Source organism: Dioscorea cayenensis, chromosome 11 (assembly GCF_009730915.1).
Source record: "Dioscorea cayenensis subsp. rotundata cultivar TDr96_F1 chromosome 11, TDr96_F1_v2_PseudoChromosome.rev07_lg8_w22 25.fasta, whole genome shotgun sequence".
NCBI classification, from domain to species: Eukaryota; Viridiplantae; Streptophyta; class Magnoliopsida; order Dioscoreales; family Dioscoreaceae; genus Dioscorea; species Dioscorea cayenensis.
The window spans coordinates 311619-332047 of NC_052481.1; the positions used below are offsets into that span (position 1 = coordinate 311619).

General features: G+C 34.4%; 2 protein-coding genes across 8 annotated transcripts; both read left to right on the forward strand.

Annotated features, from left to right (window-relative positions):
- Positions 1 to 6889: 6889 nt before the first annotated feature.
- On the forward strand, positions 6890 to 10597 carry LOC120272552. Its single transcript, XM_039279397.1, has 7 exons — positions 6890 to 7064; positions 7142 to 7231; positions 7326 to 7480; positions 9648 to 9768; positions 9876 to 9995; positions 10076 to 10146; positions 10225 to 10597. The coding sequence occupies exons 1-7, from the start codon at positions 6951 to 6953 to the stop codon at positions 10466 to 10468; spliced, it is 915 nt and encodes a 304-aa protein (XP_039135331.1). The 5' UTR covers positions 6890 to 6950; the 3' UTR covers positions 10469 to 10597.
- A 73-nt stretch (positions 10598 to 10670) lies between these two features.
- On the forward strand, positions 10671 to 18171 carry LOC120272551. 7 transcript variants are annotated; one of them, XM_039279396.1, is made up of 18 exons: positions 10671 to 11205; positions 11279 to 11329; positions 11405 to 11638; positions 11838 to 11930; positions 12028 to 12083; positions 12750 to 12861; positions 14162 to 14332; positions 14449 to 14715; positions 14929 to 15144; positions 15235 to 15438; positions 15522 to 15647; positions 15784 to 15906; positions 16056 to 16340; positions 16436 to 16534; positions 16615 to 16837; positions 17045 to 17138; positions 17260 to 17292; positions 17948 to 18171. In XM_039279396.1, coding segments are annotated over exons 1-18 (2517 nt in total). In that variant the 5' UTR covers positions 10671 to 11076; the 3' UTR covers positions 17949 to 18171. The 7 variants fall into 7 exon arrangements, with proteins under 7 accessions (XP_039135330.1, XP_039135325.1, XP_039135324.1 ...); XM_039279391.1 differs by having other exon boundaries at positions 16615 to 17138; positions 17932 to 18171; XM_039279390.1 differs by having other exon boundaries at positions 16615 to 17138.
- The last annotated feature ends 2258 nt before the right edge of the window (positions 18172 to 20429 follow it).

Sequence of the window (20429 nt, forward strand, 5' to 3'; positions counted from 1 at the left end):
TATGCTGATGACCTTATCATTTTCTCTGCTGGTGGTCATGAAGATCTTAAGTATTAAATTAATCCTTTACCTCTTTGAAGCGCTCCGGTCTTTCAATTAATTACTCAAAAAGTGCCTATATTCCACTAATTTTGGTTACCAACCAACTTCCTCCTCGCAAGAATACTTAATTGCAGCGAGATTGTCTACCGATTACATACTTGGGGACTCCCTTTCTACGGTAGGCGACCCAAAAGAGCCCGACCCGGACAAAGAGTTGATAGAATCGTCGTTATAGACTCACATCCTCGAAAGGCGATTTACCTTTCTTTTGGGCTGGTGCGTTTAACTCTTATCAACTACGTGTTATCTTCCATACACGTCATCTGGATGTCGGGTCTTCAAACTTCCCACATGGGTGGGATTTCTTGGGATTGACAAAATTAGGAGGGATTTTCTTTGGAAAGGTCCGATCGTGATAAAGGAATAAGATTAATCGCTTGGAAAAGAATTTGTCGTCCTCGAGCATCGGGTGGTTGGGGTATCATTAATCTTCGAGAATTCAATAAAGCCTTACTTGGAAAATGGTGGTGGAAATTTATTTCTACATCGACTCTTGTTGGTCTAAAATAATCAGAGTTAATTATATTACCGGAGATTTTTCCAAGATGTCTATTCTCTCGACCACTAAGAAATAAATCTTTTCTTTTTGAGTGAATTAATTCCATACTTCATTCGTTTCGATCCTGCTCTAACCAAAATCAATTGGTAATGGAAAAAACATTATTTTTGGCACGGCAGGATGGTTGGATGGCCAATCCCCCAAATATCATTTCGGAATCCCTCTTTTTGGTGCATCGGGACCCTTGGATTACTAAAACAATTTATTCACAATCTCGATCATCGGGTAATCCGAGTTAGGTCGCCACTTCGATGATGTTCTCTGTTTAGTTAAATTCCTTACTGGCCATTCCAATGACATTCGAAGATTCTCTCTCCGGTCTTTAGAAAAATGGAACTTTCGACATCAAATCTTTTTACAATTTTTAATTGATGGGGGTCTTAGACCGACTCTATTCCAAGTTTTGGAAAATTAGGTCCCCTAGCAAAATTACTTTATTCATCGGGTGGCAGCCCGATAACAAAAATCGACACTTGAGAACCTTTTTCAAAAAGGTCGCAATCCTACGCCACCGACACTTGTATTCTTTGCCATAATAATTCGAGTCGAGTGGATCACCTATTTTTCAAGCTACTGGCATTTACGTTACGTATTTGGTCCTTTTTCAAATGTTTGCTTAACTACGAATCTCTCTACCTCCCGCGTTTCAAACATTTGGACCAATTGGATCCCCTCATTAAATCCTATTCACTAGGAATTTTTGGGATCTCGTTCGGAGACATCTTCGCAATATTTGGTTGAGCGCAACAATCGTATTTTTCAACCAAATATGTGCACCACTCTCATTACAATTCTTAAAACCTGCTAATATGGGCTCTTTCCGGATTTCTAGTGATTCGGATCTCCGCTTAATCGAAGCTGAGTACATTCGGTAAGGCAAGCGCTCCTAAACTTCATGAGCTCTGGGTCCATTGACCTCACGCAGGCGATATGGCGCGACTCGACTCGGGAGGTAATCCGCTTGTCTTACAGTGGCGTCAGATGTCTGCAGGCCCGGTACGACCATGCCCTGGACTCTCCCTACTCTTCTTAGTTTTATTTTCAACTGTTACTTCACTTTCTCATCCCCCGTGAGGGAAATCGAGTTCTTCTTCTTTAGATTGTCTTGTTTTAGTTGTCTGACACTATGAACTTTGTTTTCCCCAGTTTCTCTTCTCTTTAATAAATTTGTGGTTTATCCACTTTATTCAATGAAAACGCTTACATCTAAACAAGGAAAAATCAGAGTTCCTCAAAAACATAATTAGGGTCAAACAAATTAAAAATATATATATAAATAAAAATTAATTATGTTATTTGAAAAACAATCAAAGAAAGTCAATCATTTGTTAAAAATGGTACAGTAGAATATGATAATAATCAAAATTTTAATCAGTATTAATATTGAGTCGGTAAATCGTGAGTTGAGAAAAAAAGTAAGTAAATTTATTTGATTAACAATGAAATTATTAAATCAAATTAAAAAGTGTGATTAAAATAATATGTATTTTTTTTTTTAATGTGCCGTATAGAGATAATAAAGAATATATAATTATCTTTCTTTTTAAAGTAAAATAATAGCTACGTTGCACTTAGACAATTCAAAGAACTTCACTCAAGTCAGTGGTAGTACATACATGCACTCTTGCAAACAATTTGGGGAGGGGGGGAAAAAGTTAAATAATTGAGATGTGGGATGTGACATGCATCTTAATTATAATTAAAAAGAAAGCAAAGAACACAAATGAAAAAGACATGTCTAACTTTGGACGGAATTCAATGTTCTAAGAGTCAAAGTCAAATGTTTATTATGTACCACAAACCTAATTAACATGTGATGCATGATGTAATATATTTTTTTTTTGTTTGGAAATCAATTGTTCTCTAGATGAATTCCGCCACATGGTTCATTTTGCCCTCTGTTTGTTTGTGTTTTTTACCCTAATTGGCCAGATTTATGTTTTTGCTAGATAATATCAACAATTATATTTAAATATGCATTATCATAATTTTAAATATTAATAAAAATTTTTAACATTTGAGATCAGGAATTTGACTCGCTTTCAATATATAATTAAAGTGACATAATAAAATAGTGTATATATAACAGAATTTGTCAACATTTTATATATATATAATTTAGCAAAATTTGGTCATAGAATTATTATTAATCTTTTATTGCCCATTGGCTATTTTAATTCATTTGTGTTAGTTCTACTAGGTTATAGTTCTCCTTAGCCGGCTAATTCATCATTTAAACTAATTAAAACTTCAATATCTTAACCAATAAACTATTTTTATCCTATTCGTTGAAAAAATAATTTTTTTTATATTTGTATCGGTATTTTTCTCAAATTTAAATTTTATAAGAATATTTGCTTATTCTTTCAATTAGAGTTGTTAGCTATCAAATTCATCTTAGTTAGACCCACTAGCTTGCATTGATTCCTTACTTGTTCATATTCTTTCATTACTTGTTGATTAGAACTAGTATTAATTTGTTCAATTTAATCAATCATAATTCATATTCATTCCTTGCTTATTTACTTAAAAGCCATTCACTGATATTGGTGAGCTATCTTTTAAAAAACTTATAAGCATGGGAATTCAAACTATGAGTAGCTAGTTAAAAGCCCACAATCTTAACCATCAAGCAAATTTTTATACATTTGAATTTACACGTTTCATATGTTCTTAGTGGATCACCGCAGTAATAATGTTGGAAATATAGTACCACATCGGTTGTGTGATAAAAGTGTAATGGGTTTATATATAGGTACAGGGGTTGAGCCACTAAATCTTGAGATTTTTTAGTGTAAAATCCCTCATATAAAGCCCATTTAGGGGCATGGGCTCACCCAGTACCAAAATATAAAAATCTAACTGGTAAACGATCCCCGATAAAAAGGCGCTATAGTAGGACCCAAGTAAAAGACCTCCCGAGGGTTCCGTATGAACATAGTCGAGTTTAAAATAGGACCTCCGAGACACAAGTAGTGTACAGAGTCATGTGTGTAGGATCTACGAGACGAAAGTAGTGTACAACCCGGTAAAATGCACTGGCATCATGGTGTGCAAGTCCGAGCAAGTTCGATCCGAGTTGAACTTGAGAGAGAGTGTTGGAAATATAGTACCACATCGGTTGTGTGATAGAAGTGTAATGAGTTTATATATAGGTATAGGGGTTGAGCCACTAAGTCTTGAGACTTTTTGATATAAGACTTCTAAGCCCATACAGAGCTAATTTAGGGGCCACTAGTACTAAAATATAAAATCTAACAAATAAGAGAGTGGTTCTCACTTCTCAACACACTTATCTTTGAGCTATTTTTACATTCATGTAAGAATGGTTCTATCTCATTGTGAGTGTTTTCTTTCCTGTTTGAATGTTTGTTTTCTTGGCTCTTGGCAAGTTTCTACTTTGAATAATTCACTTTAATTTAAAGGAGAGCTTAATTGCATTTACTTGTATTTAAACCTATTATTTTTTAGTAAAAATAATATCGTTTTCATTTCATTAATGAAAAAAAATATATCATTTTCATCTTATTACTGAACCTCATTAGAGATGACTTATTTTCCTCCGAAGTAGAAGTGTGAGGGTTCAATTCCTTTGTATGATAATGGTTGAAGGTTATGGCGAATGAAATTTTTAGGATAAAAGATGTAATATTTTTTTTTTTTGACAAATAGACGACAAGCGCCCCCTTTTCTCCCATCCTCCAATTTAAGGGTAAATCAGGGATGTGCACGTGTGGAGTACAGAGCTCAACGTCGACTCACGTGCCCTCATTTTGCGTGGACATGGGATTTAATCTCGGGTTCTCCTCTAAATGAACGGCCTACGCAAGGGACCCGGTACCAATTGACATAAAGGGCATTGGTAAAATGTAATATTTTAAAAGCATATTTTGAGTGTGATTAATCAAATTAATTTATATAAGTGTATTGTGATTTTTCAAAGATACTATTAAACTAAAAAGATGTGACACTTCACAAGTATGTTTTTGAGAGCTAATGATTTCATTAAATGTAAAAGTTATGACTTTCCAAATAAGTCTTTTGAAGGATATAGATGATAGCTAATTCAAGCTATTTGTAATTCAAAATATATATATATATATTTACATTCTAATAACTTTGTCTTCAACTGTTACTATTAGAGATTTTACAAAATCGTATTTTCCTAAATTATGATATTCGGTTGTACCATGTGAAAGACCACACAAAAAAATTTAGGAATTCTTTTGTGATATGACGCGTAAATTTTTCTAAGAACAACAAAAATGTGCCTTCAAATTGATGTTAGTTGTTTAATTTTTACAATTTGTGTGATTTGTAAAAACATTGACCCCACATCTTCTTAACATTTGGTAATTAAAAAAATAATAATTTGAGTGGATAGAGTATGCAGTGGAGATAACTAAGTGGGTAACTTGAGAATTAAAACAAATACACTTAATTTGAGTGGTTTCCGAACTAGTATAACTAATTCATGCCATATGAATAGGAAGGGCATGATTCAAATTAGTAAATCTACAATTTAAGCAAGTAATGGATACTTTTAAGTAGATGACAAATTCATACTCCATCTTGGACATCTTAGCTACTAAGTCTATTATTTACTAACCCCTATTTTTCTTTTCTTTTTTCGTTCTTTTTTTAAAATATCTTAATCACTAAACTATTTTCCCTCATTCCGATAATTGTAAGTTATTTAAGACGAATTTTAAATGGATGTGCATTGTTAATTTTACAATAAATATATAATAAAATAAATAAAAAAAATATGAAAAATGTTGAAATACTTAAATATAAAAAAAGAGAAAACGATAAAAAAAAACATACCAAAGAAAAAGAAAAATGAGAAAAGTAACAATGAGAAGACCACTGTCTACCACAAAAAAAAAAAGTAACTTTTTTGATATTACAAAAAAAATTTAAAAAATAATTTTATATTTTCAAAGATTATAAAAAGGAAGGAATTGCCCGTTAAAAAAAAAAGGTTAAATCACTACCAAATGTAAACGTGAAAGGGCATTTATGTCATTTACAGTTGCCTATGTTATTATTTTTTATACTACATTACTACTGCTCCATTTTTCTTGGGCCAAAACATTGGATGGTGTCACAGTGCAAACACCAAACAGCTGAGTTGTGCTATTAATTCGATGCCACGTGTCACAGAGGAAATTACATCAAAACCAATCAAGCGGGAAATGTTGTGAAATATAGGACCGAATATAGCAATGCTACAGCAAAATAAATAAAAATAATACTAAAAAATAAATGACACAAATATGTTACGTGGAAAACCCCTAAATAATTAGGATAAAAACTAAAACCACGGGTAAAAATAGAAGAATTTAGTAAGTGGGAAAATTCCAGAAGTTACAAACTCTCTTTAATAACAAGGAGAAAACCAGAACTCTCTCTTATACTAGGAGATTGGACTAACTCTCAAAATATTTTTTCCACACTTTTCTTCTCTCTCTAATTTCCTCTCACTCTCACTTGTTTCTTCAATTGATTGTTCACTTAAGTTGTGTGTTAGAATGAGAAGCTCATCTTCTCTATTTATAGAGAGGAACCAGCCCACAAATTCACACAAAACCAATGCTCTATGTTGATGGTTTAATGAGCCATTAGTTTGGATGATTCATAAATTAAGAGGCCATTAGTTTTGGGTTGATTGATTTGAAGAAGTTGGTTTTGGGCCATTGGTTTGGGCTAATGGATTATCATCCATTGGTTTGTGCCATTTAAGCCATTTAAGGCGAATTTTAAAAGGATGTGCATTGTTAATTTTATAATAAATATATAATAAAATAAATAAAAAATATGTTAAATGTTGAAATACTTAAATATAAAAAAAGAGAAAACGATAAAAAAAAACATACCAAAGAAAAAGAAGAATGAGAAAAATAACAATGAGAAGACCACTGTCTACCACAAAAAAAAAAAGTAACTTTTTTGATATTACAAAAAAAATTTAAAAAATAATTTTATATTTTCAAAGATTATAAAAAGGAAGGAATTGCCCGTTAAAAAAAAAAGGTTAAATCACTACCAAATGTAAACGTGAAAGGGCATTTATGTCATTTACAGTTGCCTATGTTATTATTTTTTATACTACATTACTACTGCTCCATTTTTCTTGGGCCAAAACATTGGATGGTGTCACAGTGCAAACACCAAACAGCTGAGTTGTGCTATTAATTCGATGCCACGTGTCAAAGAGGAAATTACAGCAAAACCAATCGAGCGGGAAAGACAAAGGAAAAGGGAGCGGTGAACAGGAGTGAGAGCGATGAGCTCCTCGCCGGCGGCCGTTGCCGATGATTCGCCGGATCTTGTTTGCCACCTCGACAGCATCCATGGCATGGTCGACGCCCTCACCTCTGTCCGCTGGAAGCGCCACCAGGTTTTTCTTTTGCTATTCGCCTTCTTAGGGTTCAGGGTTTGCGAAGTTTCTCATTGCTTCTGGGTTTGGTCCATCAGGATGTCGTCCTCGAGATCTCGGAGCATGGAATCGTCGTCATAGTTGAGGAATCCGGCTGCCTCCAGGCCAAGGTTTATCTCAAGCGCGAGGTACTAATCATCCGATCATTTTCACCTTAGTTTTTATTGAGTTTTTGATTCGAGAAATTAGATCAAGGAAATGGGGGATTTTTTTTTTTTTCAGCTGTTTGTTTTTTATGAGTACACGGCTGAGGGACGCCCTAGGTTCGGTATGAGCTTGGACTTGTTCGTTGACGGCCTCAACATATTCTCTGCTTTAGGGTCTGCCACTGTTGTTGAGATTCGATACCCAGGTCCTGATATGGAGCTCGTTCTCAAGTATGATGTTGAACCCCCTTTCAATTGTTGTGTCAATTACTTACCTTTTATTTTTCATTTTTGGCTTTATTTCTTCATGATATGATCAGCATTGCTTGTCCTTCTTTTTCTGAATTTTTTCGTGGGTGAAGTGCTTGTTGATGTTATGATGAGTGGCAACTGTGATTGATTACTTTTGAACAAAGTTATGATTTTTATTATACATACATAAATACATACATATACACAACACAACACACACTCACACGCATGTCACTTGTTGTTTAAAGTTTGCTCCTTTACCTTAGGCTAATGATTTTTCAACCTGTTGCTCTTAACTAGATTCAATCTCCTGCTTGATTCTATCTTTCATCCGTATAGTACAATGGCAATGTTGGATGGAGACTTGAGGTTGTAATTCTGTAATAGGATTTCTCAAGCTGTCCTTGTTATGTGATGAAATTTTGTTATTATTTTGAAGTCCTTGATTCATATTTGTTGTTGTTGGTTGTTGTTGTTCTCCAAATTGGTATTTCTTAGAGCAAAAGAAATAAGGGGAGCAACTTAGGGTGTTTCACTAAAAATTGTGTGTAATCTATTTCACTGGGCAGAGTGAGGAACCATGAGGACATGTGATTGATAACGCTCATTTTGCTTCCTCTCTTTAATGATAAGTTAGCGCAAATTCTGACTCCAGAGAAGTTAACATGGGAATTTGTATAAATTCTGGCTAGAAAGTATAAATTATTTTATTGGTGAGAACTCAGGCGCCTGTGTCTTATTTAGACTGCAAGTCAATCAATTCCTCCAAACTAAACCATATGAGATGGGCTTAATATATTTGTTTTGAGTTCTGGGATTATTTGATCTAGACTCCCATAATATGAGTTTTAAAAAGTCACAGAGTAACAATTCCTAAGGAGAAGTGTGGCCTTTTCAATATTTGCTAATAGGTGGGCAAGAATTGGGTTTCTGGAATTTGTTCAGCCGAATGATACTCGGAATCAAGGTAATGTGGTTGATGTTACATTTTAAACACATCATAAATGATTGCTTATGAACTAAGGCATATGGGATAAAAAATATTCATGTTGTATTTTATTCTTTTCTTCTTTCTAATTATTGACTTTCAGAATCAATAAGAAAGACTTGAATCATTATTCATGTAAATTCCCCTTGTTTTTTCTTCTTCAATTTTAAGCAGTCAAGGGAAACTGTACTTTGTTAATAACAATGATCATATCTTCAGCACATGTCAATTGAAATTTAAGGTAATTCTATCATATATATATTGATCATAGCATATGGCATGTTGTATGTGATATCTCTGCTTTGTTAGTTTTAAAGAATAATCTGGTATATATTATTTTTTCACGAAAACAAATTTTAGGAAGTGTTGTTTACATCAGAAGGTTTTACTTTTAGCTGTATTTATGTTGTGTTTACAAAGTTGAGCAGCAGAAAGTTTTAGTCATTCCCTATTTAGTGGCAAAATGAAGAGTGGCATGTAAGTTCGAAAAATTTTCATTGTGGTCACCATATTTAGCTTAGAAGAACAAGACTGGGGGCATTTCTCGTACAAAATATATGAAGAGTTTGTATTTAATTAATGCAGCCATCATGGTTGAAGGCTGGTTTGAATACATAGAAAGTGGGTAAAAAATAGAGAATTTATCAAACATCTTGAAACCTTCCTATTTGAACACACGCATCATTCACACATGCAAAAGCCAAAGCAGATAATGCTAGATGTTAGAACCATTGATTTCACATGGGCAAGTGAAAAACACACTTATTGGCCATTTTTGGAAGAAGAAACAGAATCAAAGGTTCTGTTTCTCTAGTAAGAAATCTGAATTGTAATGTTCCCATGCCTCCAGTCAACCATAATGCAGTGCAATTTTGAAAGACAGGAAACAATCAAAAGAAATAAAAAATTGGAAAAAAAAAGCTAGAGGAAGTCTAATTAAAAACCTGACCTTATTGTTTATTATATGTTCAATTACATCATCTTGGAGAGATTTCGCATGGAGAAAAATATAAGGACTTTTTCAGTACCTGCATTTTTTTTTTAATTAATGTTCAGAGCTTCTGATGCACAAAAGGACAACATAAAAAAAAACTTGGAAATTATCTGTAATATGCTAGAATTTGTACCCTTGTGATGCACTGTAATTTATATGCTTAGGACAGTGGACTTCCCCAATGGTTCCCTTTATGCTGCGATCAGAACAAGGATTCCAGATACCATTTCCTGGGATTACGACTTTGAACCCACAGGGAATGTTCCCATTAGTTTTACTGTCAAGGTATTGCTTATTTCAAGACATAGTTGAACTGTAGGTTTATTGTAATCCCTCAGAATATTCGTGTTTGGTCTCAAATTCAAGTTTATAATGCATATGTGTGTTATCAGTCTGCTGTGCTGAAAGAAACCATTGAAGATCTTGAATGGCCAGGGTCTAGTATCCAGATAGTTTTACAGCCTGATCCTCCTTCTGTGACATTTAGAGGTGATGGTCATGGCGAATTGCAGGTAATGTGAATATCCCATGCCATTCTCAAATAGATCTTGAATGTGCCTGGTTTTCATTCAATCTATTATCTTCTCCACAGATTGACTTCCCATATTATGCGAGTACTGATCTTCTAATAGCATTCCAGTGTGATCTCCGTATTGCTTACTGGTACGTTCATATCCCACTGGTTGTTTGTAGCCTGACAAAAATTTCAAATTGTTTACTCATGCTATGCTCTATGTCCAGGTATAAATACAAATTTCTCCGTGCGACCACTTCAAACATCCCAGCAAGTGTCTTAAAAGATAACAGAGGCAGCAAATTAACCATTGGAAGGGGAGGGATGTTGAAAATACAGCATTTGGTTTCAGTCGGCAGACCCTGTGCCCCGCATCCTCACGGTGATAACCTCGGACAACCTAGCCGAATTGCTTACATTGAGTTCTATGTCAAACCTGAGGAAGATGATACTACTATAAATGATTCTTAGACATTCTTCCAAGTTGTCAAATTTTCAATTTCTGTCAATCTAAACAAAGAAGGCAAGAAACCTTGTTTTATGGGTATATGTGCAATTGTTCTTAATCAGGGGTATATGTGAAAAAAGCACTTATTTTTATTTTTGAACTTTCTAGGGGGGTAATAGGGGAAAAAAACCATGATTATCATATCATGTCCGCAAAAGTCTTTAAGGTTTCCAATTGGACGACCTTCGATGACTCTTGTGCTCTCCGGAAGAGGACTCCCCTTCTCCGCTTCACTGCACCTCCATCACTCCCTCCATTAATGGCGGATGCTCACCTGCTACTGCCTTACGTTCTTCTCTTGAGATCCCTAATCTCTTTTTTTTTTCCTCTAGTCATCTCTTGATTATCGTATTCCTATCTTTATCTCTCAGACCCTACTAAAGCACCATCGCCCTTAAATTAGGGTTTTCATTGATCTCATTCTGGGTTTTTTTTCTCGGTCTTTTGTTATTTTCTTGATCGTTGAAACCCTTGAAGGGCATCACTTCGAATTAGGGTTTTATTCGATCTTGTTGGGCCCCGAAAGCCCTAGTTTTTCCCTTTTTTTTTTTCCTTGAAGGGATTGGTCCGCATGGAGACTGCCGCTGTTCGCAGCGGGTCCATTCCTGCTACATCTTCTTCTTCTTCTTCTTCTTCCCTGCCTGTGAGGAGGGAATGGCGTGCCATCTCCGAGCACGCCTATCGGAACAATGCCAATGAGGTTTGATAAACCCATTTTTCTTTGTTCCGGCTATTGCTAAGGTCTTGGGAGGCTAATGGACTTCGTTTCTCAGGAGGTGGAGCATTCCAAATTTGGGCAAACTGGTGAGAGAACGATATATGAGGTATATAGCTACTGATGCAGTGATGATGAACTTCAAGAACTAGTATTTAAGATGCTGGTATTGTGTTGTGGGAAGTTGCAGGAGGCGGTGGGATCACTGAATGTCGACTTTTGTGCGGTCACAATCAATGGTGGGAATGATGTTGTACTTCGGAAGCAGCTTCTTGATGTATGTAGAAGGCGAGAAGAGCTGCAGCAGATGGAGATCCAGCTGAGGGCTCAGACTATTGTCCAGGCAGAGATTATGGAGGTTCGGAACAGTTATGAAGCACAGTTGAAGGAGCACTCCAATGCGACCATGAAGCTGAAGGTGTTAGCTTTTTGCCTTTTTTTTTTAGAAGCAGTTTTTTCATTCAACGGGATGATATTAGCCACTTGATCATCTTCGTAGATATACACATGTGCATATTATGTCAATTCTCCACATGTTCTGAAGGTTGATTTATTTATTTATCTTTTCAAGAAGCTGGTTTCCTTCTGATTAGTATCTCTTGGGAATGGCTTTACAGGAGCAATTGCAAGAAAGAGAACAACATATCCGTGAATTGGAGTTGAAGGTGGAGGAGAAAGATAGGGAGTTACATGCTGTGAACAATGAAGCGGTTTGTTTTGCTTTTAATGTGCCCTATCCTTAATATGTGATTAGTTTGTGGTTGGTTTCTAGAGATTTACATGGTACTTTCCTAGCCTTTTCTTTAGGCTTGGGCAAAAGAGGACTTTCTCAGGGAGCAAAATGAGAAGTTGGCCACTTTCAGGTACATTTAGATCTTTGAAATGTTAATAGCACTTGGCTACCTGTTGTTGTAAATTTTTTCTCATGCTTACTATATTTTGAAGTCAATGCTTGCGTCATCAGGTTGTTATTTAATGGGGTAATTTATTCATTAAGCCCATGTGATATGAGGTGTAAATTATTTTCATATTAGATGCATACTTGGAGGAAGCATCTTAGTTTCAATTTTGCCATCCAAATACTTCATGGATGATGTTACTTTATGTCCTGTATTTTGGTGTTTATTTAAGGCAACCTTCTGGAAACAGCAGTCTGCTTGTTTTCTTATGTCTAGACTGTTTCAAATAAGAGTCGTCTTTTCAAAATAATTAAGTTCCATGTTTACCTTTTAAACATTTCAATAGATTTGTAACATCTAACTCATTATATGCTGTGCTTAGCCCATTGCGTTAGCTTGAGCGACCCCAGCTATTGTTCACACTTGCAATCATATAGGTTGCCTCTCTCTCTCTCTCTGGTTTTTTGTTAGAGCCCTTTTATTGCTGACTTTTTTGAAGACTCTTTTTTCTATGATGTGAATGTAAATTTATCATGAAAATGTCATCTTCGTCGCTTAATCTAAGTGTAAACAGCCTAGATCCTTAAAATGCTCTATGCAAAATGACTTTAGAACCTTTTTGTCTTGCAGAAGGGAACGTGATAATTCAGAAGCTGAGAAAGCTCAACATATGAAACAAATCCATGATTTGCAAGAACACATTAAAGAAAAAGAGAGTCATTTCCTTGCTTTGGAGGAGCAGGTTTCTTATCCTTTCTCCATTTTTTTTGCTCTGTATAACAAGAATGACATGCATTTTCTGGTCTTACATGGAATTAGTATTAGAATTGCAAGATGTTGTCATTCTTGGGTATATATACATTGCTTTCAACTATCAGGTATAAGTTCTGAATGATTGATGTTAGGCAGTAGTTTCTATTACTCAATTTAATTTCTTGTAAATGTGATGACACAGGATAACAGATAAAAAAGAAGTTGATTTGAGTTGGAGATAGGTTACTAGCATCACACTAGAAAGATTTTAGGAATCACTTCTAAAAATTCACAGGCATCACATTTAGGATCAGTTTGCATCAAAACAAAACCAGAAAAGAAGAAAAATTTTCAAAAAGTATTCTTGGTCCCCTCTCCCTCTTCCTCTTTCATTAATGCTTTACTTATAAAGATTTGTAGTACATTATCTAGAGAACCAAGACTCATAAATTCTTACAACAACTCAAGAGTTGCACATGGAGACCAAAAACTTAAATACCATAATAAATATTTAAAATTTCTAAGACAATTTTAAAGACTTTGGATTTTGACTTGAAATCAAATGGCACTTGACTTGATCAAATATTTGCTTTGGTCTCTTTCCTTTGATAAGTCTTTAAAGGATATTACCATTTTGCATCATGTGATTGCTTGAGGAATTGCTTAGTTCGATGGCAAAGGTGAATTCATTTTATTGATTACTGGTTCTGTTTGAAAGGTTCTTGCTAATTTTGATTTTTGTAGAATACGTCTCATATCCACCAGTATATTACGTATGCAATGTTTTAACTTAATATGGTCAATGCAGGCTTGAGCAATGTTAAGCAATTTATGATAGGCTTACATAGAGTTAATTGCCAAAATTTTTAACCTTTATGTCTTGTTTGACATTATATTGTGTTTTAATATAAATATTTATTGTAGGATTTTGTGTGAGTGTGTGTGTGAGAGAGAGCTAGAGATTCGGGTGACTTGTGACTATTTTGGGGAATCTTTATTTTATTTTTTAATTCTTCATGTGTACTGGTATTTTTATGGTGCAGTGGTCCTTATCATTGAAACTCATTAAAATATTTATCTTTATTCTGTTAGTTTGTTTGATTGTTCTCTATCTGACAGTTAATATTACATACCTTCAAAACTCAGAATTATATGTAATGTGCATGAGTTAATGTGCCTAACAAAATTTAATTTGTTTAATTTTTTTACTCTATTGGACAGTTAACCTAACTTTCCATATCATCAAGATCAGGTGTTTGAGATTGTGCATAACAAAAATTATCTTGCAGCATAGGGTTGCACAGGATGCTATCCTTTACAAGGATGAACAGTTAAGAGAGGCACAAGCCTGGATTGCACGCTTGCAGGAAATGGGTGCTTTGCAATCATCATCATTTCAAGCTGAGCTACGAGAACGTACTGATCAGTTCCATCAATACTACATGGGCTTTCAACGCCAGGTTGCGTGCAAAATAAATTTCATTACTCAGCATTTTTTTATGAGTGGGCAGGGTAATATATGTCAGCTGATGTGTATTTGTATCTGTTCCATCTTTTCTATTTTGTTTGGTTTTAGGTTATGGAGATGGAGAGGCATCATGTGCAAACCATACAACAGCTTCAATTAGAAGTAGCTGAGGCAAGAGAAAGAAATTGTGTGCATTCAAATAGTTCACAAGCACCAAATGGAAGCGCCATGGACTCTTCATTATATGATAAAAGCCAAGGGAATGAAAACAATCCAGTTGATAGTGTCACATTAAATGGTACCTTGAAGTTCATGCCTAATGGGAAGTTGAATGGCACAGCTTCTGTTGTTTCATTGTCCAATACATCATCAGAGGTTCTTTCTGCCCCTTCATGTGGTTGCTTTTTCTGATGCATGCACACTAAGAACTTTGGAAGGGCTATTAAACAAGTCATAATTACATGTGGATTTTTTTATAACTAACTTTGCTTCTATTTTCTATTTTGAGCTTTATTTGTACCACTATATGATTTTCTTCTTTTCTTACTTAGTTAGATCCCCTTATCCTGGGTTTCTTTTTCTTGTCAGGTTGAACGTGTACCTGGCATGCCTGTAGTTCCATCATCCATTGTTGGGGTGGATGAACTTCCAAGCAGTAGACATGTTGACCATTGTTTCCCTTCCAGCCAGGTGAAGTCATTGTCTTCTTTTATTATGCATCTGCAAGGTGTCCCACAATCTTTATCTTCAACCAATTCATTTATTTCTCCATTTGAGTTGCACCAACATTGGCAAAACCATCGGGTATACCATATTTAAGATTCAAATGTTTCGGACATTATTGAAACAGATGAATTCTTTATTAATTGTCTTTTGCTTCTTATTCTCCTTTAGGTCCTTCCAGATGATGCGCATTCAACTGTTGACAATGAGCATCAAACATCCAAAGCAGATCAGAATAGTTTAGAATCAGGTGTTCATTATAAGTATGAACTCCCTGTTGACAAAAAGGAAGTTTGTGAAGATCAACTTAACAACCATATTAATCTACAGCTGACATCTGGTGCCAAAAGCAATGAGCCCATTGCGGAAGTTCAGGTTAAGAAATAATGTTGTATGCTATTTTATATGTCAGATGGGTTTTTGGATGAAACACTTCCTTCCTAACATCTTGATTTCAGTTAGTTAAATCGATTGAAAAGAATCCATATCACATGTCTCATGAAGCCGAGGAGAGCTTAAGCACAAACTCCCAGTTTCGTGGTACTTATGGATTTGATCCTCCACAACCGAATAATGAACTAGAGGTTAGTGTACGTCCTTTACTGTCATATGCTGATAACCAATGTGAAAGTTCAGGATAAAAATTGAAATTTTTGGCTCGAATTTATGCCTTTCAAAGGATTTTGGATAGCAATAACTTACGTTGTACCTTGACTTCAGGTAGTTGAATCAGATGAGAGGTCATATCAAACATCCCCAGTACAACATGAAAACTTAACCACAAACTCTAAGTTTCATGGTACACATGGATTTGATGCTCCACAACAGAAAAATGAGCTTAAGGTTTACATCTTTTCTTCTTGTCATCTACCCTTAAGATCTTAGAGCTCCATTGACTTTTATATCTTTATAATTTATATCATATGAGGTGCCTTCACAGTTGTATATGGATAATTAAGGCAGGCCATATCTTTTGTCATCTAAATTTGCAGGTACATCATGAAACAAACTCACCTTCAATCATACTTCAAAAGGGGCCAGCTTTTAATCTGAGTCAACAATGGTCTGGTGCTACTATGCCCGTAGCTTCTACCCAAATCAACTCAGTAATTTCCAGCAATATTGCAAAATGCAATGGGAATTCTTCACTGGCGTCAAGCCCATTGGCTGTTGGCAAGGCCATAGAGCTTACTCTTTTAGATGAAAGGTCACTTTTGGCTTGTATAGTTCGTGCTATTCCGGCTGGATCTGGCAATGGAATCAGGATTAGCTCCACAGTGAGTATTTTTTGCTAATTTTATACAGTTAACGTTTGTTCTTGAATCTTGATAAGTGATCTCTTTGTCATATTGATTGCAACATCCAATATCAGTTACCAAATAGACTTGGGAAAATGCTTGCCCCTCTTCATTGGCACGATTACAAGAAAAAGTATGGCAAGCTCGATGATTTTGTAACTCAGCATCCTGAAGTAAGTTTTCCTATGCTTGATTGTGATTAGTCTAATTGACCTGTAACTGACGTTTAAATGTTTTGACTATGCGACTTCAGTTGTTTATAATTGAGGGTGATTTCATTCATCTTCGTGAAGGAGCCCAAGAGAAAATATCAGCAACCGCAGCTGCTGCGAAAGTTGCTGCAGCTGCTGCTTCGTGTGCTCCTTATTCCTCATTACTGCCTTCTGTTGCTGTTACTCCTGTTGCACAGACAACTCGACTTAAAAAGGCACAACTGAGTGATTCCAAACCGCTAATTAGTGTTCAACCCACAGAAGGTACTGATATTCCAAACCATGGTGATCCTCCAGGTGGCATAAATGCACAGATTCCTAAATTGCATAGTCAGCAAGTGAATGGTTTTAACTTTAACCCTCAGCAAGCAAGATCTGATATGAAGATTTTAAGCAAAACAAGTTTAACAAATGATATCCACGAAATTCATGGTTCATCAGAAATGAGACCTGATCATTTACCAAACCCAGTTGCAGGAAATGGAGTGAATCTTAATAGGACTTCGTTACCTCCTTCACAGAACAAAGTATCAAGCAATGGAAGGCACGCCAGTGGAGGGAGAAGGTGCTTTTTTCTTTTTCATTGTTACATTATTTTCTAATTTGTTCCTTCACATAACTGTTTTATATAAAAGTTAACTTGATATTTTTATTCTTCTTATTATTTATTTATTTATTTATTGTAGGCCTGTTGGAGTTGGGTTTATGTCCCGGAGATAGTAAGTATTTCTCACCTTGTTCTTTATCATTTGCTTTTGCCATGTTATATGTTAATTGTATGTTGATTTCATCCGTCTTTGCTTCTGTAGAAATTTTTAGGTGGCACAAGTTACTGAAGCTTTATTAATTGTATAGGTCCAAGATCATATTGCATGTTGAACTGTTTGAATGCTATTTATTGGTTGCAAAAGTGAAACATGGTTTGAGCATGTTTTCTTTGTTAGAAGTCAAGTTTCAAAATTGTATAAAAGGGCTTGCAACCCCTGAATGGATCATTTTATAGTATTTGTTTCTTAATTTTGCTAAGCACAGGCATCTTATTTAGTGTGAGCTTTTGAAACTCTACTTTTTTTTTTGTGATGCACTGTTGTTTGAAGTACTTGATCATATCTGTATCTGTTGCCATAAAGAATACCTTACATATATTTACTTAGAATTTGTTGATTGTGCTTGCTTGAGGTATTTTAAGTTCCTCTAGCATATAAGCTTCTTTTTCGAAGATTTTCTGTTTAACTATCTCACAAGATTGTTATTAACACATAAATAAGCGGGGTACATTTTTAGACACCATTTATCAGCATATCTATAGAATCTCAGCACCATTCTATCAGGTTATGTTTAATGTTGAATATACTTAGATTTGATGATTTTCAGGGATGGGTTGAAAGTCTAAAAACATCAACAATCGGCGTCTAATTGGGGGGAAGATCTGAGTGATGGCATTGACGTGTGGCCAAGTTGTAATCATGGTGACCATTGCTTTCCAGTATTTTCCATCTAATTCATGTTGTGGTGCCTTTTTTATCTGTTTGTTTGTTAATTGCATTCGGAAACTGGAGTTTTCAATGGAAGGAAAATGAATTGGAGGGTTTGCGTCATGATGATGAGCTTTAAAATGTCTGTAGTGAACTGGTAAAATTCATGCAAATGATCCATCAATTTAGGGCATGTTTGTTTGTTTGTTTGTTTGTGACGAAGCAACAAGTGTTTCATTTTGTTTGGCACTGCTTTGTCACCTTACTGATTTTTCTCATTAAACATCTTTTTAGTGTACTGTTTGGATTGGTCAAGCACTTCAATTACTCTTTTAAACTGTTTGTAAAATACATTTTTTATTTCAAGATTTGATATTATTTTTTCTAATTTTTTACAATGTTTTTTTCTTTCTTTTTTGACTCCTCTCATTCTATTAAACTTTATGCTTGGATGTTTCTTTTCCTTTCAGATTTATTAGTTTAAAATATATTGATAATGATCAGCTGGTTAAAAAAAAAAAAGGTTGGTAAATGCTTTCTTTATAGAATATTCTCAACATATTTTTATAGGATAACAAGTGAATAGGAAGAGTTTAAATAGGGTTTGCTATAATTTCTGTTGAAAACTGGGTGGCATGAGATTATTTCATTATTTTTTTTATTTTAAGAATAATAATTATCCATTAGTTTTATCAACACATCACTAGTGGAAATTTCAACAGAATAAAATTAATTGAAAATTTGGAAAACATTTTCGAAAATGTGATAATGACTGATATTTACTTTTCCAAACCAACCGATTGAATTTAACAAACATCATCGTCATCTGTCTAATTAATTGAGAGGACTTGTATTGGTCAAATAATCATATAATTCTTAATCTTATTTATTATTATTATTTTTTATCTAGTGAAAGATATAAAATTAATAATCTCATGTTACAATAAAAAAGGTCCTTCTACATATGGATAATTTAGTACCTTAATTATACAGTTGCCTTACCGTTGACTGTAATTATATCTAACTTATAAGAATTAGTTCCAATTTGATTTAATTAATTTTAATTAATTTCTTAACCATCAGTCGATTGTTTTAATAGTCAATCATATTTTTATCAAAATTTTATCAAAATTTTCAAACATATTATGAGTTTTTTTTTTTGACAAGTTAATGAGAAACACCTTATTATTTTTTTTTTGTATGTAATTTAGAGGTTTTAAACTCGAGACATCTCAAACACAAAAAAGATAAGAAACTATTAGGCTATATCTTGGTTCTTTATAACATTGTTTTTGTTATAATTATAGATTTATAAATTTTAATAAAAGCATATAAATCAAACCATCATTTTTTTTTATAAAATGAAATTTAATTTTACATACATAAAACAAACATATGCTCATAATATTTCCCAATATTTAACATTGTATATATTGTATATATATATATATTTAAAAAAAGGAAAAACTTCACAGGGATATATCTGTAATTTTATAGTAATATATATATATATATATATTAAAAAAATAAATATTAGTTATATAATAATACACAACATATCAACCCAAAGAAAAACATCAGTCTTCATTCATTTTCATTCCAGATTTCCTACCACTTTTTTTCTTTCTTTCTTCTTCTTCTTCTTCGTCTTGAATGACGGCTGTGGCGGAGGCGCAGGCGATGGCCGCCGTGAAAACGAAGCTTTGCACACCGCCGAACGCGTGTCTCCTTCTCACGAGCATCGCCGGCGGAGGAATCCTCGTCTGGTGGACCCTCAAGTTCCATAAATCCAATGAAAAGCTCTGGTTAGTCCCCATCTCACTCCTCATGCTCACTACTCCCATCGTCATCGCCTTCTCCTCATTCTTCGCCTCCACCTCCGCCGCCACTTCGCCGGAGCTTCTCTCCGGCGACTCCCATCTTGATAAATGATGTCGGTTTTACTCATCACCCCCTCTCTTATTTTGATATTTCTTTTAGCTCTCTTTCTTAGTTTTTTTCCAAGGGTTGATACGTAATTATACATGCCAACGTCGATGAGTTACGGCATACCAGGATTGTTTCATAATTATGGCAACTATATTGTGTAAAAAAATTAAAGGAGTAATTTTTTTCTTTCTTACTTTTATTTTTTTCAGATGTTTTTCTCTGCTTTTTAATTTTTTTGTTGTTGTTTTTTTAATTTCATTTATCGATAAGTTGTCAACAAAAGTAAATATAAAAACTTGTGTGTATTTCAAAAAACAGTTCAATCATAAAACATCATAAACTTCATGAAACAATAATAATAATAAATAAATAAATAAATAAATAAACATTTTTTTATTCACGAGAAATCTCATCATCAGTAAAAAGTAATCTTAAATATTATTATATTCACT